This window comes from Schistocerca cancellata, chromosome 2, assembly GCF_023864275.1.
Source record: "Schistocerca cancellata isolate TAMUIC-IGC-003103 chromosome 2, iqSchCanc2.1, whole genome shotgun sequence".
Lineage (NCBI taxonomy): Eukaryota > Metazoa > Arthropoda > Insecta > Orthoptera > Acrididae > Schistocerca > Schistocerca cancellata.
The window spans coordinates 693,763,027-693,782,219 of NC_064627.1; the positions used below are offsets into that span (position 1 = coordinate 693,763,027).

General features: G+C 38.8%; 1 protein-coding gene across 1 annotated transcript in view; it reads left to right on the forward strand.

The window, feature by feature from the left end:
• Window positions 1–19,193, forward strand: part of LOC126147884 (phenoloxidase 2-like) — a 244,693-nt gene that overhangs the window by 181,863 nt on the left and 43,637 nt on the right. The window contains exon 10 of the mRNA XM_049915721.1: window positions 4,911–5,039. Coding sequence (XP_049771678.1) covers window positions 4,911–5,039 — 129 coding nt within the window. The remainder of the gene's footprint in view (window positions 1–4,910; window positions 5,040–19,193) is intronic.

Below are 19,193 nucleotides of genomic sequence, written 5' to 3' on the forward strand. Positions count from 1 at the left end.
GTGATTTCTGGCATTCCCCAAAGTATGGTTATAGGCCCTCTGCTGTTCCTTATTTATATAAATGATTTAGGAAACAATCTTAGGTTTTTTTATAGATGATGCTGTCATTTATCATCTAGTAAAGTCTTTGGAAAATCAAAACAAATTGCAAAATGATTCAGAAAAGATATCTGCATGGTGAAAAAATTGGCAGTTGATCCTAAACAATGAAAAGTGTGAGGTCATCCACATGAGTGCTAAAAGCAATCCCTTAAAGTTAGGTTACATGATAAATCAATCAAATCTAAAGGCAGTAAATTCAGCTAAATACCTAGGAATTACAATTATGAACATCTTAAATTGGAAAGAACACACAGAAAATATTGTGGGGAAGGCAAACCAAAGACTGTGATTTATTGGCAGAACACTCAGAAGAAGCAAGAGATCTACTAAAGGGATTGTCTAGACTCTGCTTGTCCTTCCTCTTTTGGAGTACTGCTGCACAGTGTGGGATCCTTACCAGATAGAATTAATGGAGTTCATCAAGAAAGTTCAAAGAAGAGCAGAGGGGAGAGAGTGTCACAGATACGATACAGGATTTAAGGTCGACATCATTAAAACAAAGGCATTTCTCACTGTAGCAGGATCTTCTCATGAAATTTCAGTCAGCTTCTTTCTCCTCCAAACGAAAAAATATTTTGTTGATGCTGACCTACATAGGGAGAAATGATCATCATAATAAAACAAAGGAAATCAGAGCTTGTACAGATAGATATAGGTGTTTGTTTCTTCCGCACGCTGTTCGAGAGTGGAATCATAGAGAATTACTGTGAAGGTCATTCAGTGAACCATCTGCCAGGCAGTTAAGTGTGATTTGCAGTGTATCCATTTAGAGGTGGATGTTGATGTAGATAATTGTGTAAATACAACAGTGGACAACCATTCCCTTCAGTAGATGAGCCATCTGCTAATTATTAGACATTCACTTGCCCTTCACTGGGAAAGTAGCATTGATTCCTGTTATTGGCATTTCATAGTGATGACAGGTGTTTATTAGTGTATGCTACTTTCCTGGTACATTGCAATTGAGTGGGCTCATCCTGGACTGGAGTGTTTCCTTTCCATCCAAGAAGTACTTTGGGATCAAATGCCCCAGGAAACGTATAGGCCTATGAACAGTCAGTGTGGGGCCTCAGAGCTATACATAGTGCATAGCAGTAATAGTCTGACAGTGCAGGCACTGTGAAAATGTGAACATTGATATAATGGTGGGCTGCAACATAAGAGACTCTGCAGTGTATACCTAGACATGCTGGCAAATTTCATGTGACAGTCTGTTACACAAATTTGGGATGGTACTGGTCCATGTGAATTTCACAGTGCCACCACGTTCATGTTGCTGCTGGTTCATGGAGCAGTTGTAGTGAGACTCCACTGACTCACAGTGGCCAGTGTTGCTGTTCTTGCTTGTGGTCCCACACACACACATTCTACGTTGGTCTTTACGCTGTCACCTGGCCGTCACCATACCTGCACCACAGCCAAGCTGTGCCTTCGTAGCATCCCTGCTGATGCATTGTCTGTTTTGTCGCCCACCCCTCATGTCACAGTAACAGTCATTGAGGGAGTATCATAGTAGCCACGAGTTAAGTACAAGCATCAGTTGTATTGTATATCTTGTCTTGCTAGTCACCAGCCATGGCCGATGAGTTTACTCTATTCTTAAACACATTGAATGAGAAACTAATTGGCAGAATGGAATCAAAATTTTATGATGTGGAGTCTCAAATTGTTATTAGCGTAAAGTCCAAAGTTGAAGATTTAAAAGGTGAACTTGTTGATAAAATAGATGAAGTGTCTAGCAAGTTTGACAACATGCTATCAATGTCTGATGAAGCTGTGATGGCATAAAATCTCTGAATCAGTAATTGAGGGTTGTTGCTGCTTGAGGCAGTGGGAGTTAGTGTGCTCTGTACATTTGTAATGCTTACTAATAAGTAGTGTGTAAATCATATCTCTGTGTTGTGTCACTATTCTGCTGTCACAGCACCAGTAGCCCATTTCCTACAGTGGTGATCTCCACTCCTCCCCCACAGAAGCTGACATGGCAGGACTGACATCCTGTTCATCAGCAGAATGTACACTCACTGTCACTGCCCTGGCTTACACTGCCACCAGCCTTGTAAAGCCTCCTGTGAACACAACAATGCAAGGCAATGCTGCCAACAAGTTTCCCTCTTCAAACACCACCACAAAGCCACCAAGAATTAAAAGATGCCACCAATACTATTTCCTTATCTGCCAGCACAGCCAGTGGCAACACGTTAGTCACACAGCTGATGTGCTTTGGGCATGCCCTCTGCTCCTGGTGCACCTCGCTTCTTTCACCGCATCCACCTTCACACAGCCACCTGGATCACTTAAGACAAACGGCACCCACCACAACCCCTCCTCATGTGTTCTGCATGATAGTGATTGGGGGGGGGGGGGGGGGGGGCAAATGGTAGTGCCACTGTGGCAGTCCAAAGTTGGGGATGAAGTGTCTAGCAAATCTGATAATATGCTATCAATGTCTGATGAGGTTGTGGTGGCATAAAATCTCTGACTCTACAAATGAGGATTGCTCCCCATGTGGCAATGAGATGTAGTATGCTCTGTGTGCTCATAATGCTTACAAGTGTTACGTAAATGTACTTACTAATAAATAGTGTGGCAGGATACATCGGATTGTTAGAAGTCAGTCATTGGAGATCATATGGTAGTAATAGTATGAGAATGGAAATCTTAGTGCTACTTCACGTAGCCATTACTGAGGTAATGTCTTCAAAAAGTGGGGATCTTGTAAGATAATAGGCAGCAGTGTTACATGATAATAAAAATTACAGATGTAGCACTGTCTGCCAGAATGTGTGTACTGTGGGAAATTTCGCCAAGTATTTTGTGGATAGAGACAAAAGAGATTTGGAGAAAATAACTGCCAAGACAAGTCATCCACAATGAAACACTTCTACTTTAGTCCATACAAGATGAATGATATTTTAAAATTTCTGATAAAGAATTTTATTGAATATGATTTAAATTTTAAATATGAATGACTGTTTGTGAGCAAATGTGGTTGGCTGCAGGTGGAATTTTGGCTACGGTAGTGGTCACATTACTCACAGAGTTGAGGCACACATGGATGTTTCTGGGATGTTTTGTTGGTGGATGCCAGTCGGGTAAGGTCATCTAGACGGCAAAGTGCCACTCAGAAATGTAAGCTAAGTATCGCATCTTGAAAGCCTGTTTTGACATTTAAGACTAAAGTACGTATTTCAGTGCTTCTGAAATACCAGTAGCTGGTTGTCTTTTGAGCACTACATAATGCCTATTTTGGCTTTTCATATGTTAATATGTCAGCAAATTGCTTTCCATGCATGGGAGACAAGTGATCAATTTAGTTTGTTCTTGGAATAACAGTGTACTGTTGAATCTTGAAATGTGAACTATTGTCATTAAATTAAGTGTTTTCAAAAGTGTTAATGTGTTTGTTTTCATAATTCACTGAATAAGATTCATTGGCCACTTGTTAAACTCATAATGTGCACATAAGGGTGTTAAGTTCTTGTTTGACGGCTATGCTTGACTTTGCCCCGTTTTTTCCTATTTACATTTGATGTGACTGAATGAGTTATAAGTGTCACAAGAGACAGATTGTTTGCTCCATGGGTGGTGGTGGAGTAGAGGGAATATTGTGGGCCATTGCAGAGAGGGAGACATGAGAGAGGAAATGCTGATGTAATACACAACTGGTGCTGCCAATACAACTTTCAAAATTTAGCTTCACCACACAATTATGATACAGGTACTGATAGATTGCAGCAGCAATGGAAAAACAAGACAGTTGATGTTAAGTGTTGTGGCCCCAGACAATATGTGATGAGGGAGACCAGCCGCTACCTTTTCTTGTGCCACTTATAACTCTGTCTAATTTATTTGCATGTATGTTTCCGATGTACTGTACTTCCCAACAATATCAATCATCAACCTTTTAAATTAAAACACTAAGCCTTAAGTCACCCAACAGCCAGAGCACCTGCCACACCACACTAAAACGTGTAAAATGAGCTCACCTGCTGGATGTGTGGCGAGGGGGAGAGGCCCTTGAACAACAGGAGTGCGGTAATGGATGAAACGATTTTGTGAAATGCTGAAAATATACTTTTCATGCAGATGATGTGCTGTGGCATGGATGTCACACGGAAACAGAACAAGGGTTTTGCGATAGCACATTTTAAAGAATTTTGTCGTCAGATCTGCCATGATGCAGTTCCAGCAACTACATAGACTACTCACATATATTCTTTGCACCACACACAGTAGATCGCAAGGATTGGTAGCAGTGATAAAGGGCATGAAGCAAAACTACAGCTGCTGAGCTTTCTTTCAAATTTACATTTTACACAGTATACAGAAATTCACTGAGCTGATTTTTAATAAGGTTGTAACATCAATTGGGGAAGTAGACCCAGTTTTTCACATCTCAGTTTCTCTGATTGAGCCTAAAATAACACTTTCACAGTGGCAAGCACCTAAAGTATGTCTTGTAATAAAAGCATTAAATAATAACAACAATGGTGACAGAGTTTGTCATTAAGCAGATGTCCACAATTGTGCTTATAGTTTAACCACTTTGCTGCTGTGCTATTTTTGTTTTAATTCCTCATGTTCATCAGTCTTTCATTTCTTTTGGATGAGCACAAAGGAGAGATCTCTCAAAAATGTGTGTTTTAACATAAAATTTGTGATCATAGCATGTTGGAAAATAGCTCAATTATCTTGTACCCAGATATAAATTTCAATTTTTTGATGAGATTTTACTTGATGTTACACACTGATGAAGTTCATTACCACATTTGAAATTTAAGATGTAAACAAATGTTTCTCCACAGGAGACCTTTGGTGTTATGGCAGATGTAGCAACAGCCATGAGAGACCCTGTGTTCTACAGATGGCATTCATTCGTTAATTCAGTTTTCCAAGAACACAAGAATTTGTTGCCAAGGTACACCACTCAACAGGTAAGGATAAGTTCTTATTTTACAAAAACTTGTGTTTATACATGTGGTTACAGAGAAATCTGAATATAATACATAAGAAAAAGTAATCTCTGCCAGCAACCATACATTTATTTGTCAATTTGTTAATTATATATCCATAAGTTTGCCATTTAACCCACAATACTTTGTTGTAGCTGCAGTTCTGCAATTAATGTTATTACACCTGTGTAAGTTTTGCACATGTCTGCCTTCTGTATCGTCCCTACATTTTTGTCCTAAGAAATTAAAAAAATGCCTTTAATTATCTCTTTGCTCCTCAGAATATCTATTGTTGTAGCAATGTTTTAAACTGTGGTTGAGCTGTTCTCCTAGGAATTCTAGTCTGAAGTATTAAGTCTGAAAGCCATTATGCAAATTTAAAGAGGAGTAGGAAAACAGTGATCAGTTAGAGTTTGGAATGGTCCACATTGACCTCTTCTATTAAGGCACTGCCCACAAGAAGTGGTGATATCGTATCAAAAGCAAATCTTTCTTTTTAACATTATACTCTCTGCTGTAGTAAGGTATTTCAAGCGACTTGCCTTTGTTCATCTTTGATCTGAGGAAGAGGTCCTTTGATTATTTATAAAGGGGCATACTGCCCAAAATGGAATTTGAGCCGTTTTGATCTTGACATTTCCTATTTAAGCAAAACCATCTAAAGGTCTCATAAACTTCTTCAACTGTATCCTGGTTCTCTCAGTTATCAATCTTTTATTTCATCAAATATGCTGTCAATCTACAGGATGAAATATAGCCTCATTAATTATCAACACAAGGAATTTATACTGAATGCTTAAAAATTTCATTTTATCAAATTACTATACATAAAATGGCGGGTCTCACAGAGAAAAATAAAAAAAGAGTATCCCAGTGGACTGGAAGTTCTTTTAATTACAGTATGGCATAGCACTACACTTATGCTGAGGTACTGATACACTGATGATTCTTTTCAAATATTTACATTTTTTGACCTAAGGAAATAATAGAAAGACACTTTTAATCCATATTTGCTCACATTTGAGAAAAAATCTAACATTTATAATTTTACTGCAATATTTCAGAATATTTTAAATCTATTGAGGTATTGATATAGTAATGCTTTCTTTGATATCTGTACATACTTTCCATGCATCTTCCATTGGTCAAATTACAATTATAACATTTGTCTGAAGCATTGCGCTCTGTTAAATTTTTATTCACATGGGAGTTATTACGTAACAATTTCTTGTGCATTCCTAAAACACCACCTTGCTTCTCATTTGTCCATTTCTTTGTGCTAGTAACATGCAATAGGGTTATTTTTTTCTCCTGGACATATTCTGCAAATATTCCATGTTTTATAAGTATTGTTTGGGTTTTACGTTTTGAAAGAAGCAATTGAATATATTCAGTACTTGACTGGCCCTATCTGAAAATATATAAAATTTTACAGGAAAGAAGTATTTAAAATTTTAAAAGGCAAGAAGTTGTGTCAGATGAACAGACGAAGAACCACTGGACTAGAATATCCACATACTGGGTTTGTCTTCAGATACTGACCCACAGACTGACAATGATTCTGAAACTGCATCTAGAGTGGCCCAGTTTCTGCTAATTGTGGTAGGCAGCCAGGTATGGCTGGAAAAACATGGTTCAAACCTAAAGCCTCTCCAGCAAAAACCGCTTGTCAGAAGATTGTGACACACCTTCTAGACATAAAGTGGAAAGCAAAAAATTTGAAAGTGTTTCTAGATTATTGGAAAAAAAATTTTCCGGGCAGTGTAATTGACAGCATTGTAAAGTACATAAACCAAGAATGTAGTAGAATTGCAGCAGCTTATTCATGAAGTGCTCAAGACTGTCCACAGATAAATTTTGAAGAATTATCTACTTTGCTTGGTGTTTTATATCTCACAGGAATGAAAACATCACTGAATCCCAATGTCAATCACCTATGGACCACTTATGGGACTGCACCAGATCTTTTTATAGTGTCAACAAGCAAAAAGGTTTTCTATACTCTTCTATGAGCTGTACAAGTTAATGACAAATTTAGGAGGTTGCAGAGGAAGGAAACAGATAATCTGGTACAAATTAGAGAAATATTTGATTAGTTTGTCAATGTTTGCATGTAGAGTTCAGAACAGGAGCATTGACAACAATAGACGATATGTGTTTCATTTAGTTTTCCCACAGATAAAATATTTCATACAGTTTTGGGTGTGTATCTAGGATATTATCAATTCTTGTTCCAATCCCAATGTGAGTCATTTGCAAGATTTTAAAATCACTTTACACAAGTGATTTCAAAATCTAGCAAATGACCCAGCTCAGCTGAAATATTGGAACAAGAATTAACTATATCACAGATGCATGTCTGAAAGATGAAGGAATAATAGACACCTAATAAATTAGAAGCATTCTGTGTATGTTGCAAATTCAGGTAGTCTGTCCCAAACAAGCTGTAAAAGCGCTGTATAAAAGTATATACACACATCAAAAAAAGGTTTGCATCACCCCGGTTCCCAGAACTCTAGAAGATAGACATTGACTGTGGATATTGTATCACAGACACAGTCCCTTTGACTGTTCAGAGATGTTACTAAACCTGCCCAAAGATGTAAACAACCATGCATGAGCAGCTCCTATTAGATAGAGCAGGTCTGACAGCCTATCAGATCCAGTCATTCCACCAGGAAGGAGTTACAAAGCTCGTGTTGTCTGTAGTTCAACCATGCTAGACTGTCAATACCATGGTTCGATCGTGTCTGCATTGTCACTTTGTGCCAGGAAGGGCTCTCAACAAGGAAAGTGTCCAGGCATCTTGGAGTGAACCAAAGCCATGTTGTTCAGACATGGAGGAGATACAGTGAGACAGGAACTGTCAATGACATGCCTAGCTCAAGCCGTCCAAGGGCTACTACTGCAGTGGATGATGGCTACCCATGGGTTATGGCTTGGAGGAACCCTGGCAGCAACGCCACACCGTGTTGAATAATGCTTTTCATGCAGCTACAGGATGTCATGCTGTGGCTTAAACTGTGTGCAATAGGTTGCACAATGTGCAACTTCACCCCTGACGTCCATGGCGAGGTCCAGCTTTGCAACTACGATACCATGCAGTGCAGTACAGATAGGCCTAATAACATGCTGAATGGACCACTCAGGGTGGGCTTCACGTTCTCTTCACTGATGAGTGTCACGTATGCCTTCAACCAGAAAATTGTCGGAGACATGTTTGGAGGCAAACCAGTCAGGCTGAACGCCGTAGACACACTGTCCATTGAGTGCAGCAGGGTGGAGGTTTCCTATTGTTTTGGGGTGGCATTATGTGGGGCTGACATATGTCACTGATGGTCATGGAAGGTGCCGTAATGGCTGTGTGATAAGTGAATGCCATCCTCCGACCGATAGTGCAATCATATTGGCAGCATATTGGTGAGGCATTCATTTTCATGGATGACAATTTGCGCCCCCATTATGCACATCTTATGAATGACTTCCTTCAGGATAATGACATCGCTCGACTAAAATGGCCAGCATGTTCCCAAGACATGAACCCTATCGTACATGCCTGGGATAGACTGGAAAGGGATATTTATGGACATGACCCACCAACCACTCTGAGGGATCTATGCTGAATTGCCATTGAGGAGTGGGACAATCTGGACCAACAGTGCCTTGATGAACTTGTGGATAATAAGCCACGACAAATAAAGGCATGCATCAATGCAAGAGGACGTGCTACTGGGTATTAGAGGTACCGGTATGTACAGCAATCCGGACCACCACCTCTGAAGGTCTTGCTGTATGATGGTACAACATGCAATGTGTGGTCTTCATGGGCAGTAAAAAGGACGGAAATGATGTTGATGTTGAACTCTATTCCAGTTTTATCTACAGGTTCCAGAACTCTTGGAACCAAGGTGATGCAAAGCTTTTTTTGATGTGTGTACTTTCTGTGATGCTATAACTTTATATACTCTAAGTATGGAAGTTAATGCAGGCAAACAGCTTGCTGGTGCCTATCAAGTATTCTATGACGCAGGAATCGTGGTGTTATGACTAAATCAGTCCATTACAGCTATGTGAGTTGCTAATAAACTCTACACAAATCATTGACTCTCAGTAGTAGGTACTTTGTAGAGGAACAATTCCACTAGATTTGCTGTCAATAAAGGGGAGGACAGCAAATAGCGCCATTTTTACATTTGAAGAGAAACCAGGTATCAATGGCCTCCTTTAACCATATGTTCTAAACAGGAAACAGATAAAGAACATATTAATTTTATCTATCAGCCTCAGCAGTGATAGTATAGACACTAACAGTAGCATAGTGGATAAACCTGAACTGATTACATTGTACAATCTCACAAAAGGGGACATAGACAATGTGGATCACCTGAAATCAGAATATTATATTTCAAGGATAAGCAATTACTAGCTGCCTACACCGGTTTCCAGCTTGCAGAACATCAGCGCAGTACATGCTCAAGTAATATATAAGACAAATACATTTTATTTATTACTGAGAATGGTGCTTTCAAAAACACTTATAATCACATGTATGACAATTCCTAGAAAATCACACTACTTGAAGGAGAAAAGGTAAGCTGTTGTAGGTATCCACAATCTACCTACAGCAGAAGAAACAAGTTAATCAAGAAAAAAACTTTAGATATCACTACTGCTGCAAAACAAAAGCTGCCATTTTTGTTCCAGTCATATTCTTAAAGAAAATAGAGCAGTAAGCATTCTTCTTGCCATGTGCATACATTGTAAGAAGCTTGATCTGACTCTCATTAGCAAAACAGAAATGAAGTTAACCTTAGTTATTCAATTACTATGGCTATTTCAAAGTGCTATTAGGAGAGATGTGGGTATAATGATAAACCATGTGTGACAGTTGCACATTGAAATATTTCTACATTAAGCAAGACACTTGTGTAATTTTATGTTTATATGAATATAATAGAGGGAAACATTCCACGTGGGAAAAATATATCTAAAAACAAAGATGGTGTGACATACCAAAAGAAAGCACTGGCAGGTCGATAGACACACAAACATACACACAAAATTCTAGCTTTCGCAACCAACGGCTGCTTCGTCAGGAAAGAGGGAAGGAGAGGGAAAGACGAAAGGATGTGGGTTTTATGGGAGAGGGTAAGGAGTCATTCCAATTCCGGGAGCAGAAAGACTTACCTTAGGGGGAAAAAAGGACAGGAATACACTCGCACACACACACACACACATCCATCCACACATATACAGACACAAGCAGACATATTAAAAGGCAAAGAGTTTGGGCAGAGATGTCAGTCGAGGCGGAAGTGCAGAGACTGGTTTGATGCAGCTCTCCATGATACTCTATCCTGTGCAAGCTTCTTCATCTCCCAGTACCTACTGCAACCTACATCCTTCTGTATCTGTTTATTGTATTCATCTCTTGGTCTCCCTCTACGATTTTTACCCTCCACGCTGCCCTCCAATGCTAAATTGGTTATCCCTTGATGCCTCAGAATGTGTCCTACCAATCGATCCCTTCTTCTAGTCAAGTTGTGCCACAAACTTCTCATCTCCCCAATCCTATTCAATACCTCCTCATTAGTTATATGATCTACCGATCTAATCTTCAACATTCTTCTGTAGCACCACATTTCGAAAGCTTCTATTCTCTTCTAGTCCAAACTGGTTATCGTCCATGTTTCACTTCCATACATGGCTACACTCCATACAAATACTATCAGAAACGACTTCCTGACACTTAAATCTATACTTGATGTTAACAAATTTCTCTTCTTCAGAAACACTTTCCTTGCCATTGTCAGTCAACATTTTATATCCTCTCTACTTCGACCATCATCAGCTATTTTGCTCCCCAAACAGCAAAACTCTTTTACTACTTTAAGTGTCTCATTTCTTATCTAATTCCCTCAGCATCACCCGACTTAATTCAACTACATTCCACTATCCTCGTTTTGCTTTTGTTGATGTTCATCTTATATCCTCCTTTCAAGATACTATTCATTACGTTCAGCTGCTCTTCCAGGTCCTTTGCTGTCTCTGACAGAATTACAATGTCATCGGCGAACCTCAAAGTTTTTATTTCTTCTCCATGGGTTTTAGTACCTACTCTGAATTTTACTTTTGTTTCCTTCACTACTTGCTCAATATACAGATTGAATAACATCAGGGAGAGGCTACAACCCTGTCTCACTCCCTTCTCAACCACTGCTTCCCTTACACACCCCTCAACTCTTATAACTGCCATCTGGTTACTCTAAAAATTGTAAATAGCCTTTTGCTCCCTGTATTTTACCTCAACCACCTTCAGAATTTGAAAGAGAGTATTCCAGTCAACATTGTTAAAAGCTTTCTCTAAGTCTACAAATGCTAGAAACAGGTTTGCCTTTCCTTAATCTAGCTTCTAAGATAAGTCGTAGGGTCAGTATTGCCTCACGTGTTCCAATATTTCTATGGAATCCAAACTGATCTTCCCCGAGGTCGGCTTCTACCAGTTGTTCCATTTGTCTGTAAAGAATTTGCGTTAGTATTTTGCATCCGTGACTTATTAAACTGATTGTTTGGTAATTTTCACATCAGTCAGCACCTGCTTTCTTTGGGATTGGAATTATTGTATTCTTCTTGAAGTCTGAGGGTATTTCGCCTGTCTCATACATCTTGCTCATCAGATGGTCGAGTTTTGTCAGGACTGGCTCTCCCAAGGCCGTCAATAGTTCTAATGGAATGTTGTCTACTCCCGGGGCCTTGTTTCGACTCAGGTCTTTCAGTGCTCTGTCAAACTCTTCACGCAGTATTGTATCTCCCATTTCATCTTCATCTACATCCTCTTCCATTTCCATAATATTGTCCTCAAGTACATCGCCCTTGTATAGACCCTCTATATACTCCTTCCACCTTTCTGCTTTCCCTTCTTTGCTTAGAACTGGGTTTCCATCTGAGCTCTTGATATTCATACAAGTGGTTCTCTTTTCTCCAAAGGTCTCTTTAATTTTCCTGTAGGTACTATCTATCTGACCCCTAGTGAGATAAGCATCTACATCCTTACATTTGCCCTCTAGCCATCCCTGTTTAACCATTTTGCATTTCCTGTTGATCTCATTTTTGAGACATTTGTATTCCTTTTTGCCTGCTTCATTTACTGCATTTTTATATTTTCTCCTTTCATCAATTAAATTCAATATTTCTTCTGTTACCCAAGGATTTCTACTACCTCTCGTCTTTTTACCTACTTGATCCTCTGCTGCCTTTACTGCTTCATCTCTCAAAGCTACCCATTCCTCTTCTACTGTATTTCTTCCCCCATTCCTGTCAATTGCTCCCTTATGCTCTCCCTGAAACTCTGTACAACCTCTGGTTCATTCAGTTTATCCATGTCCCATCTCCTTAAATTCCCACCTTTTTGCAGTTTCTTCAGTTTTAATCTACAGTTCATAACCAATAGATTGTGGTGAGAGTCCACATCTGCCCCTGGAAATGTCTTACAATTTAAAACCTGGTTCCTAAATCTCTGTCTTACCATTATATAATCTATCTGAAATGTGTCAGTATCTCCAGGCTTCCTCCATGTATACAACCTTCTTTTATGATTCTTGAACCAAGTGTTAGCTATGATTAAGTTGTGCTCTGTGCAAAATTCTACCAGGCGGGTTCCTCTTTCATTTCTTAGCCCCAATCCATATTCACCTACTACGTTTCCTTTTCTCCCTTTTCCTACTGCCGAATTCCAGTCACCCATGACTATTAAATTTTCATCTCCCTTCACTATCTGAATAATTTCTTTTATTTCATCATACATTTCCTCAATTTCTTTGCCATCTGCAGAGCTAGTTGGCATATAAACTTGTACTACTGTAGTAGTCATGGGCTTCGTGTCTATCTTGGCCACAATAAGGCATTCTCTATGCTGTTTGTAGTAGCTTACCTGCACTCCTATTTTTTTATTCATTATTAAACCGACTCCTGCATAACCCCTATTTGATTTTGTATTTATAACCCTGTATTCGCCTGACCAAAAGTCTTGTTCCTCCTGCTACCGAACTTCACTAATTCCTACTATATCTAACTTTAACCTATCCATTTCCCTTTTTAAATTTTCTAACCTACCTGCTCGATTAAGGGATCTGACATTCCACGATCCATAGAATGCCAGTTTTCTTTCTGCTGATAACAATGTCCTCCTGAGTAGTCCCTGCCTGGAGATCCAAATGGGGGACTATTTTACCTCCAGAATATTTTACCCAAGAGGATTCCATCATCATTTAACCACACAGTAAAGCTGCATGCCCTCGGGAAAAATTACGGCTGTAGTTTCCCCTTGCTTTCAGCCGTTCGCAGTACCAGCACAGCAAGGCCATTTTGGTTAGTGTTACAAGGCCATATCATTCAATCATCCAGACTGTTGCCCCTGCAACTGCTGAAAAGGCTGCTGCCCCTCTTCAGGAACCACATGTTTGTCTGGTCTCTCAACAGATACCCCTCTGTTGTGGTTGCACCTACGGTACGGCTATCTGTATCGCTGAGGCACGCCAGCCTCCCCACCAACGGCAATATCCATGGTTCTTGAGGGGAAGAGTCACTGCTTAACAAAAGTTATTAATATTCAAAATGTGAAACTAATTGATTAAATCCGTAGCATTATATGTAAGTGTGGTTTCAGCTCTCTGAGATTGTAGACGTGTGTGCTACTTGCATTTGCGTGAGTGTGTGTGTGTGTGTGTGTGTGTGCGTGTGTGTGTGTGTGTGTGTGTGTTTGTGTGTATGTGTGTCTACTGCTGACAAAGGCCTTAATGGCTGAAAGCTGTAATTGTGTGAATCTTTTTGTTGTGCCTATCGCGACTCACCATCTCCACTATATGGTGGGTAGCAACTTCCCTTCTCTGCTGTTGTTGCATTATAAATACAGGGTGATTATAATTAAAGTTACACTTTCTAAATGCTGTAGAAATAACACCAGTGGTCAGAATGATGTCAAACTGCAACAGAATATTTTTGGAGAAGGGGGAAATCTTATGGCAGAAGACAAAAAATAGTGTGGAAATTGATGAAGAGATGATGCTGTATGTGTCAGAATACATAAATGAAAACACCTGACATGCTCACGACCCACTGAAGTTGGTATAAACACGCTTTTCCTCCTTTCACATCTGTGATGTTCACCATGACTGTCTCAATGCAGGATCATGCTCTGCTTGTAAAGCTGTATTACAATAATGATGACTGTGCACATGTCACTCTGCAGAAGTTCTGGACCCTGAAGGGTTTGAAAAATGGCATTGGTCCAATAACTGCTGTGGGTCTGGAGAAAATGATTCAGAAATTCGAAAAGACAGGTTCTTTGGTGTGTAACATGGTAGGGGCAGGAAATGAATTGATACAACATCACTGGAAGCAGTGGCCACAGCAATGCAGGAGGAGACGAGTGGTGGTGTGCAAACATTTAGTGCACAGAGAATTGCCTGAACTTTGGACATACCTGTGATCAAGGTGCATAAAATCCTACAAAAAATCCTTCTTTGCTATCTATTCAAAATTACCAATGTGCAGAAGTTGCTTCCTGTTGACCTGCCAGCAAGAGAGACATTTGCTTTAGAATTTCTTGCTCACATGGAAGTGGACAATGACTGGCTGTGAAAGATTTTGTGAACAGACAAAGTCCACTTCCATCTGACAGCATATGTCAATATACAGAATTGTCAAATATGGACAACAGAAAATCCACACACAAATCAACCAGTACCAGTGCATTCTGAAAAGGTCACTGTGTGGTGCGGGTTTACGGCATCATTTATCATAGGGCCATATTTTTCCGAAGAGACAGGTGCTTCCAGTTCTGTTGCCTGTACTGTCACTGGTAAGTGCTATGAGTGTCTTTTGCACAACCATGTCTTTCCAGCTCTCCTACAACATGGATGTGTGGCTGGGATCATTTTTATGCAAGATGGCGCACCTTTACTCATTGCAAATCCAGTTAAGCAGCTGCTGAAGCACCATTTTGTAAATAATAGAATTATCAGCTGCCATTTCCCTACAGCCTGGCTGTCTCTATCACCTGATCTTAGTCCGTGTGACTTATCGCTGTGGGGCTATCTGAAAGATGTTGTGTTCAGTGTGCCAACTATTGCATTGAAAGTATGCGTTGTGGAACACATTCTGAACGTGATCCTGGAAACACTTTGATCAATTGTGGAACATTCTGTTTCTCAATTTCAACTTGTTGTGGAAAACATTGGAAAGCATATTGACCATGTTTTGCACAAGCAACATGGAAATTAATAATCCAATTTGATTTTGGCCCCAGGACAACTGAAAACTGATGTGATTGATCTTTTTGTGCGGTTTTTGGTCTCAGGACAATTAAAAGCTGATGTGATTGATACTTTTTATGCGGTTTTTGGCCTCAGGACATTAAAAATTGATTTTTCGCATCCAAAGTGATATTATCCTGCCATGAAGGATGGACATATGTAACAAACAGTATCACACCTGTACACCCATGCACACTTGAGTAGTAGAGTTTGTTTAATGTCAGACGTACACCTTAGGCATTGTTCATGATTCTTTCATCATTTTTAGTCGACCACTATTAAATTATGATGCTTACAGTGCCATCTACTGGTACATTTTGTAACTATTTATATTTCTTCTGCCATACATTTTCCCCCTTTTTTGATAATATTCTGTAGCAATTTGACATCATTCTGACCAGTGGTGTTATTTCTACATTGGTTTGAAAGTTTAACTTTAATTACAATCACCCTGTACTACTTCATTTTAAAATTTTCTCCATCAAGTTCCATTTTCATCTTTTCAGCCCCCTTCTTCTTTCTCTCACTACTGTAACCCAATCTGATAAAGTCATCTCTGTTATTGTCTCTACTTCTGGAACTGTTTCTTCTTTTAATTCTTTCATAATTTTTGATGTATACTGTCACGAAGCGAATCTTCAGCAATGCAAAACATTAGGAAAGAGAAGCAACTATTGCAAACTAAATCACTGTCCTGTATTAACAAAAAACTTATCATTATTTTTCTATGTACTGCTTGTGCTTAAACAGGCTACATTTACTACACCAAAACTAGCAGAAACCCTGCAACATTGACAATAGCTTCTGGTTGTATGGTTCACAATTCAGCGATACCACAAGGCAATATAAACAAGACCATGAGATGTTAGTGTATTTGTATAATCTTCTCAGCTCACTAAATAAATATCTAACTCATATTTAATATCCAGCTGTGCTTTGTATTAAAGACTGACAGAGCACATCACAGTCTACAGTAAATTTTTAAAAATAAAAGAGTTAATCAGAACATATAAATATTGAACAAATATTGTAGTGGCAGAAAGAGTACAATTTATAGCGTAATTAGTCAAAAAGTGAAATACAGTAAACTGGTGGATTGCCATATCTGGTCATCTAGCTCTGTGTATTGGTAGCATATCTATTTTAAAATTTCATAAGTTACATAATCTTTCTGTGGTAATGGAAAATCACACACATTGTATCAAAATATGCAGCCAAGACTTACTGTGTTGAATGAAGTAGGAAATGACTCAAACAAATAAAACAACTTGAACATCATACATGTAATATGATCTGAAACTGTGAACTCATACTAATTTTGCTATCCACAGTCATCAAACTATTATTTGCATCACAAATTTAACTTCTATGCCTGTACCAGACATAAAGGATGCCTTTAACTACCACAGGATTCCTGTTCAGATGTTGCCTAGTAGTGGTCCTTGTATACAATTTTGCTATTCTAGTTGCCTTTAATTATTTAGGTTAATTCAAGAAATGTTTGAGTATGTAATGTTTTAAAGCATGGCCTGCTAATCAAATTGCTTTATCATAGGGAGTGTGGAATCTTGACTCATTAATCATTGCTCCATTCCTCTTATCTTAGTATTAATGATACTGTACCATTAAATTGGTGTCCCTCCCAAATCATCAATACATGATATTTGTTGGGATTTATGGAGAACATGGAAACTTTAAGATGTAGCTCAAGCACCCTGTGAACCTACCTACAGTCATCAGCAGGAACTCTTTGAAACATGTCTCCCATCCAGCTAAGTCTTTCACAGCGCTGTTTACATTAAATGTGCCAACTGCAAAAGTGTACTATCAGAACAATAGCCTATCTACTAACAGTGTACTATGCAATGTTCCACAGCCACACCAGCTGTGGTTTGCTCATGTGGAGCCACTCTGCAGCCAACAATAATGTTCTTTTATTGCAAAAGAAAGCAATGATGATTATTATCAAAAGCAAAAATTGACCATTGGAAACCAACTTTTTCCAGATTAGGAGTTCTGAATGTTTTCACACCATATGTATTCAACTGTTTCACTCACAGAAAGATAAATCATGTGACCTAAAGCAAGAGATATGAAGTTCATCAAAATAGCACTTTCAATAAAGATAATATTGCCAGGCCAAGGTGTCAGTTAACAAAGACACAAAACAACTTCCCAATGATGCATCCAAAATTATTTAATGCACTACCTGAAGATAGTTAGTCATTACCAGTGGAGTAATTTAGAACTAAAATTTTATGTAAGCAGAATATCAGATGTCTCAGTAAAATATTTTAAAACTAAATTAAAATTAGTCTTCACTGCAATAAATAATAATTGACAATGGTAGCCAGTTTCAATCAAAATGTAACCTTCTTCACACCATCTTACCCCATTACGGCATGCGTGGTGGTGAATGGAGCAGATATTGTGAATCTATGAGAACGTTTACTCCACAGACACTTTGATAAACAGCCTACAGTACAGTGGCATCCATAATTTTCTTAGGTTGTTGCTTTAAGGAGGCCATTGTTAATAGAAGTTAGATAGTAGTCCACAGGGGAAATGTGCCTAAAACATAAATGAGCTGATGCAAGGGTGAAGAGATTCTTGAAATAATGCAAAAGTGACACATGGAATTTGTTCTGTACCTTAATGATCCATGATACTAAAGTGAAAGACAAATGGCAAAAAGTTACAAGATTTAGAAACAGAAAATATTTTCCTAGCATCAGAGATACAGTACATACTGGATAGGAAACTTTGCAGACACAATTGCTGCACCATCTGCTAACAATCAAGCAGTTTCAGTTGATTGCAAGATCACTATTTATACACCCTCATTTGTAAAGTGGGAACTTCAACAGGCAGTCTTGCTTTTAACACTGCCCCAGGATTGACAACATTTGTTGTCTGATAACCATACTTTTGTCATCAGGTGATGAAATTTGGCCCATGGAACTGCTCCCAAGTATCTGAGTCATACAAATCATAGAGCTCATACCAAAGCAAGGAAAAAGGCCACTTAACTGAAAATCATACTAGCTAATTGCACTAAGCTCATAATCAACAAAACTCTACAATGTATTGGTAAGACTTAATAGTGGCTGGAACACAATTACTTACTGTCAAGCACCTACAATGTCTGTGTAAAAGGAAGCAGAACATATGAAAATTACATAATATTAATGAGTGACATACATTCCATTTGTCCATCACGGGTTCCTCACCTCAGTCTTACTCGACATGAAAGAAGTATATGGTAATGTTCAAGCCCTTACATTTATACATAAACTTTGCCCTCTAGCACTGACTGTTAATATGTTACAATATTCAGATGGTATATGCATATACTCAATGCACATGTCTCTTCAGGATGGATGTCATAATTTAGCATGTGCTGCCGTATACTGGGAAGATTGGTTAATGAAAAATGAGCTATCAATATCACCTTACAGATCACAAGCTATGATGTTTACTTACATATGTGGGTAACATATTGCACAGCAGATGAAATTGGAAGGCCATACAATAAGAGTAACCTTGACTGCATAATACCAAGAATTAATCTTAGACTGTTGTGGTATGTCCTCATTAGACAAATGCTTTTGAGTTAGGACATGTGATAACATTCTCCACCCACTGGCCAACACTGGTGGTAGGGCACACATCTGATGACAATGCTCATTCTGTATGTCATTGACGAAACCTCAATTGTATTCCATGTGATTTCTGATAATCTGAAATGTTTAACATTTCATATGAGAATGTCCTTAAAAGTAATGGCTCTGAATTTTTTTCTTCTGTTCTCAATACCTGTCAA